Source organism: Toxorhynchites rutilus, chromosome 2 (genome assembly GCF_029784135.1).
Source record: "Toxorhynchites rutilus septentrionalis strain SRP chromosome 2, ASM2978413v1, whole genome shotgun sequence".
In the NCBI taxonomy this organism is placed as follows: domain Eukaryota; kingdom Metazoa; phylum Arthropoda; class Insecta; order Diptera; family Culicidae; genus Toxorhynchites; species Toxorhynchites rutilus.
Window position 1 is genome coordinate 144,581,633 of NC_073745.1, and position 7,128 is coordinate 144,588,760.

The 7,128-nt window shown below is 37.0% G+C and overlaps 1 protein-coding gene across 1 annotated transcript; it reads right to left on the reverse strand.

Moving 5' to 3' along the window:
- Nucleotides 1-5,745: 5,745 nt before the first annotated feature.
- On the reverse strand, nucleotides 5,746-6,861 carry LOC129766200 (uncharacterized protein K02A2.6-like). The gene has a single exon (XM_055766710.1). It carries the CDS (start codon nucleotides 6,859-6,861, stop codon nucleotides 5,746-5,748), a length of 1,116 nt encoding a protein of 371 aa, XP_055622685.1.
- Nucleotides 6,862-7,128: the final 267 nt, after the last annotated feature.

Sequence of the window (7,128 nt, forward strand, 5' to 3'; positions counted from 1 at the left end):
GGAAGATATTTCTTCCGGGATCGAGTCACCTCACCCTACCAAACCTCACTCCCAGGAAATTGCAGGTCATTCGGAACATGATGGAACATGAACAGATCTGACACGATACACATCCGTTTCCAAAATATGTAAAGTTAGACGGAACAAATTGCGATGTGTCGTGTATAACCGAAAGCAAGTAAATGATTTCGATGCTGATAAGCATTTGGTCCTTAAATATCGAGTATATATTCCATCCCATAATAGACGAATTTCATGTCAACTCGTCTTAGGAGTTGGCAGCACCAAATCAGATAGCAGCGAAACACATGGGTCTTTTAAGCAACTTTGCATACTTGAAATATTCAAAAAAGAATTGGACTCCTTTTTTGAACGGGCCAAAGAAAATTTCTTGATTTTTTACAAAAAATTATAACTCAAAAACTATAATACCTACAAAATTCGGGTCAAAGGATGACATCTAGGAAATTGTTTAAATTTTCATAAAAATTGTAAGGGTTGTAACTAGGACACGACCGCATATTTTCGACGTAGAACTACGCAATTATATTATGCAATCCACTTGTTTAACACTTCGAATATCATTTTAGATTGCATCGAAATTGATGTGATAGATTATGTTCTTCGTTACAAATAAATTTGATGAATGTCCTTTTACGTTTGATATGATGCCTAGGACTACCAAAATATGTGAACGGAAGAATTGTCAAACGATCATTGTATTTTACATCCCTCTGAAATTATTGTACATAACATGTTTACGTAGTTCTCGAACCGTGAAAGTTCATTCACCTCTAGTATCTGAAATAAGAATTTTCCCAGGCTTCTCAGTTTAGAAGTACGTTTTAGGGAAACATATTCCGGTCTGCACAACGACAAGCGAGTACAAAGGTACTCAACATCCAAAAAATACCACCGACTTGCATGTATGTGCAAAGCGGATTCCCGCAGGCACATTAATTTAGAAGTCCGTGTAAGGGAAACACAGCTCGGTAGGAACAAAAATACCCCCGACTTGCATGTATATTTGCAAAGCGGATTTCCACATGTACATCGATTTTGAAGTCTGTGTTGGAGAAACCGTAGATCGGGCCAAACAAAACTTGGTAGTTAGGGCGTTTAAATAACGCTTGAAATTTTACAGTTATTCAATTGTTCATCTCATGAAAAACAACATTTTATTAATTGTGATAGACACGTAGAAGTATTTCCTATCAATTGATGCAAACATCTTTCCGATCTGTAAAGAAATGTTCGAGTTATAAGCATTCGGGTATATATACGGGTAGGGGTATACGGGTAGGGTTAGCACACAAATCGGCAGAACAAATGTATGGGAAAAAGAAAGTTCTTCCAGTTTTCATTAATTTAAACCGTTTAGAGATTAGCAAATTGTAATGTATAGCATATCAAGCAAATCTTAGAGAATTTTCGATTCGATTGGTATGCAAATCATGAGACTTCGTTCACAGCGAAAATAGTTATTAACGTTAACTTTATTTCATAAAAACGTGACCTGTTTTCTGATTTGGCACCCTTGATGAAAGATGTCCAAAAAAGTTCTACGTTAAAAAATGCCAATTTTTTTGAAGAAAAATTTCGCGGAAAAAAAGTATTTTTAAAATAAAAATTCATTTTTCTCAAAAATGTATTTTTTTTAAATTTTCAAAAAAATATATATGAATAGCCCTTACAATTTGCAACAAGTCGTCCATATATCGGAAGATGGGAACTTTTACATGGAAACAGTTTTTCTAACAACAACTTTTTCATGTTTTCTTTGAAAAAATTAAAACTAAATCTAATTTTGTTTAAAGTCAAGATAGTGATATGGTGGATTCGACAAAGTTTTAGATCTAATTAAAATGTTAACTTTCGTCGAATACGTCAACTTTCTATCTTTTATAGTTTCTTGAATACAGGGTATGGATTCCCCTGAAAAAATAATGTTTCAATCGTTACATTTTTGTGTGTAAATTCTTCGACATGTTCTTGACATGTTTCTGAATAGAAAAAAGTTAGCAGAGCGTGTGAATCGCGATAATTTATACATACAAATGTTAAGAATCAAACATTAATAGTAATTATTCAAAGAAAAACATGGACAAGTTGTTGTTCCAAAAACTTTTTCCTTGTAAAATTGCCCATCTTTCGATGTATGGCTGACTTGTTAGAAATCGTATGTGCTATTCATATCTATTTTTTCAGAATTTAGAAAAAAAACATGTTTTCGAGTAAAATGACTTTTAATTTTCAAAATATTTTTTTTTCAACTTTTTCCCGAAAAATCTCACTTCAAGAACTATGAGATCTACAAAATGTTGGTTAAAGAATGAAATATAGGGAATTATTGATATTTTCGTTTATTGAAAATTAAAATCCATTTTTCTCGAAAACATGTTTTCTAGAAATTCTAAAAAATAGATATGAATAGCCAATACAATTTCTAACAAGTCACCCATACATCGGAAGATGGTCACTTTTACAGGGGAAAAGTTTTTCGAACATCAACTTTTTCATGATTTTCTTTGAAAAGTTACTATTAATGTTTAATTCGTAACATTTTTATGTATAAGTTATCGCGATTTACATGCTCTGCTAACTTTTTTTCTATTCAGAAACGTGTCAAGAACATGTCGAACGCTAGAATTTACACTCAAAAATGTGACGAGTAAACATTATTTTTTTCAGGAGTCTCCATACCAAAATGCCCTATATTCAAGAAACTATAAAAGATAGGAAGTTGACGTCTTCGACGAAAGTTCATATTTTAATGAGATCTAAAACTTTGTCGAATACACTATATTACTAACTAGATTTTAAACAAAAATAGGGTTATTTGTAATTTTTTCAAAGAAAGCATGAAAAAGTTGTTGTTGGGAAAAAAATTCCATGTAAAAGTGCCCATCTTCTGATGTTTAAACGACTTGTTGGAAAATGTAAGGGCTATTCATATAATTTTTTTGAGAATAATTAAAAAATATGATTTTAAGAAAAGTAAATTTTAATTTTTAAAATAATTTTTTTCCAGAGAATTTTTTTTTCTTCAAAAAATTTCTGGTATTTTGCATGAAAATTTGAACAGTTTCCTACATTTCATCCTTTGACTTAAATTTGGTACGTATTATAGTTTTTGAGTTATAGTTTTTTGTAAAAAACCAAGAAAAAATATTTTTTGATCCTTTTGACACCCATAACGTTTCGCTGCTATCTGGGAAGGAGCTGCCAACGGCCAGTCGAGTTGGCATGAAATTCGTCTGTAACAAGTGTTAAAGACATTTACCTGCTTCATAGAGCATTGGGAAGAACATACAAATATTAATGTTAGCAAACTAAAAATGTTAAATCGAGTTAAAACGAAACAAAATCCATACATATCCGGTATCTCAAAAACCATTTAAAAAGAAGAGTTGCTCTGAATTATTCCCCGACTGCAAATGAAAAATTAAGCATTTGCAAAAACAAAAAAATATGTTCAACCGGATAAGCCATGCATGCCGGATGAGTAATTAAAACTATGAAAATAACAAATGTGGGTGAAATCTGGCGCTGAAAGGATGTCGCTACGTCGAATACGCCCTGGGACAGAATACATCATCTCGTGGCACCTCCACCTCCTTTTCCGGCCGTGCGGTAGACTAAAATTTCACAAATGAAATGTTGCAAAAGTATAGTCCCATATTTCACTCTCGGTTCAAGCCTGAACCCCTTCCTCCCCCAGCCCACATTTTCGTTTCGTGTGAGCATGAGAGGATGTCGAAAACCAGAAGAATTTTCGACCCGAGTCGTTTTTATCAATTGACAATTTCAATAATTTATCTGCAGAATTCATTTTATATCGGTTTCCCCTTGTGTGCACCGAAATTTGATTAACAGTCACCTCTTCGATTATTCATACCAGTGCAGAATGGCAGAGCGAAAAGTGAGACTTGTGTTTGCCATCGAGTTTTGGGTGATACTAGCTTTTCCAGTATTTATTTCATTATCTGAGTTACCGGAATGTTTGTTGGTACATTATCATAAATCCGCATGATGCATTCTGGAACTCCTAATAAACACTGTGATTTACACCCGACAGAAAGGGTTCAAACCGACCCAAAGTCTTTGGCATTTAATTATGTTTATTGCCAATAAATTCCCCACCGGACAGGTAACTGACGCATATCATTAAGCGAGGCAACGAAACGAAACTTTTTTTAAATAGCGTTAATGTCTCCGAATCGTCTGCCATTCGTCGTCACGGGTCTTCGCGCAAAATAACTGTCACTGTCGCTTATATTTCGTTCGGTTGCTTGGGAAACTTTCTAGCTTTTCTAGGATTCGATTTTACGTGACTTGAACCGTCTGTTTTTGCTTTCCGGAAGCAATAGCGTGAAGAACTTTCCAACTTTTTGCTGTGTTCTGCCGATTCTCCGGCCATAAAATAGGACCTGCAAAGTTTCACGCCCCGATAAAAGAAGTCACAGCATTAGCAGAATGACTTCTTACACGAGAATCGGAACCCTTCCTGCCGGGTCGAGCACACCTCCGCCCTCGAGGATGGAACACCCAAAATTGCGTGGAAGCCATTGGAGCGATTCGCAATTTATGGTCATCGAATGGCCGCCCATTTTCCGCCGTGCCAATCCCCACGGAAGAACCTTTCTTCTTCGATTGTTTCCGAACTTCTGAAGAAGCAAAAGTTGGCATCACTCTGTAGGATGGTTCTTTTGCGAAGGGTTCTCGTCTGTTTTTAAGTTTGGCCCCATCGGAAAGAAAGAAGAAAAAAGGTACACAACACGAGCGGATCGAATTCGGAACAAGTTTTGTTTCCGTTTATTTTATTTTTATCTCGCTGGCGAAATAAGTTGCGAAGGTGAACAAAACTTTAAATCCTGAATATTTATGAGACCGTTTAGTATAAAATATGTATTAAAATGAACCCAGGAAAGGGTTAAAATTCTGCATTTCATGCGAGCTAAACGAGCTAAAACAGTTTTAGGGTTGAGTGAAAAATGGCGCTGAATATTGATAAGTTTGTTGTCATAAAGTGGCTTCTATCCGGAGAGTTATCCAGACTTAACTCGGAGGAAATCAATATATATGGTATGTTGGTATAAATAAATCCACAATTCATTGGGTCAGACTATACCACGCTTAGGACATCCATATACATTGATTCGCCTCTAATTGGACATACTAAGGCACCACTCGCATTAGAAGCGATTGTGACCTGTAATTGGACATATCAACAAACACAATGTGAAAAACAAGTTAAAATAGGAAAATATTCATTGGAAATCTAACAAATAACCATTATTGAAAACAATCCTAAAAATATATCGTATTGTAGAAAGTTGCACACGAAAATGTCCAATAATTCGTTTCGCATTAAAGGTCTGTCAAATTATCTAGATGTCGAATTAGAAGCGAATGCGAATGAAAAGCGAAAACACACAGTACGTGACAGCGTAAAACATGTCCGAGTCGCAAATGCAATTTGCGACCGAGATGAAGAATAGAAAGTGGAAAGATTCAAGGGTTGTGGTTGTGTTAAACTTTGATTACATTATGTTATATACTGGGTTTTCATAAATGTTCTTTTATTATTCCGTTTAGAGTACTACATGAATTCACTGCTTATTCATTCGAGTCACATGTTTTTTATTAGGGTACACAAAGAGATGAAAATAATAAAATGTCAAAAGAGTCAAGTGTTGCCAGGGTGTATTGATTTGAGCGTAAAACATAACACATATCTCTCCTTTAACGATCATCGGGAGAGAAGATGACTCGTGGTTTCCTGATTCTCGTCGATCTTCGTGGAGCTGCTGGAGTTGATGCTGTTCTGTCAGTGTCATGGTTAGCTCTCGGGGTAATGAAACGATCGCATTCATTATTAGACGATTCTTGGACTGGTGGTGATTGTTCCTGTCTACCGGGTTCCACAGGCACGTTGATTGGTGATAATTCTGATGATAATCGTGGCCTGTAGGGGTCAGGTTTGTCCCTAATGTAAGGACCACTTGCCAACAAATCAGGTATATGGTTCTGGAGCTGATCAACATGCCGTTTACACTTTTTGCCGTTATAGTCAACCTCATTATGCAAATCTCCTAGGCGAGCAGAGATCACGCCAGGAACCCACTTATCCATCCTTGGGTTGAAAGATCGAAAGTATACTGGTTGGGAGACACTAAAGAAGAATGAATTCATTTTACTTTTTTGTTGTTGTTCAATTCTTGTAGTGGGGTCTACGGGCAACAATAGATCCAAGCGCGTCCGAATATTGCGACCCAAAAACAGTTGACATGGAGGTTGACCTGTAGTAGAGTGAGGCGCTCTCCTGTACTGACGAAGAAATGTGTTCAAGTTTTGTTGTATATTGCTTCTCGTTGTATCCATAGCTTTGAGGACACTTTCCACCGTCTGCACACTACGTTCGGCTTGCCCATTCGTTGATGGATGATATGGAGCAGTCAATTTATGATACTTAACGCCTACCATCCGAAGATATGTTTTGAACTCAGTAGATGTAAAGTTGGTACCGTTATCGGAAACGACTGTAACAGGAACTCCGTGTGCTGCAAAAAGCTCATCTAGGAGGGCAATCGTAGCACTCGACGTCATGGTGGTGGTAACCTTCACTTCAATCCACTTACTGTAAGCATCCGTGATTATGAGCAGCATCACTCCCAGGACAGGCCCAGCAAAATCTATATGGATGCGCTCCCACGGCGCCTTCGGATATTCCCATACGTGGTCCCGAAACTTCGGAGGATCGTTCGCGTTTTTAGCACATTCATGACAATTTTTCGCAGCCCGTTCGATGTCCGCATCTATTCCGGGCCAATACACAAATGATCGCGCCAACCCCTTCATTTTCACTATTCCCATGTGTCCGACGTGTTAATCCCTCAGAACAGTTGCTTGTAGCGAACGGGGTACGATCACTCGGTGCTCATACACTAAACAGCCAGCAGCAATTCGATAGTTGATTTCTGGAGATTTGAAGCCCACACGTTCCAACGAATGACCATCTTCGAGAGCACGAACAATTCTTCCCAAAATGTCATCCTTTCGCGTTTCTTGCGCGATGCGTTGCGCGTTTATTGGCAGTTGCTGCATTTGATGTAACATAAAACAATC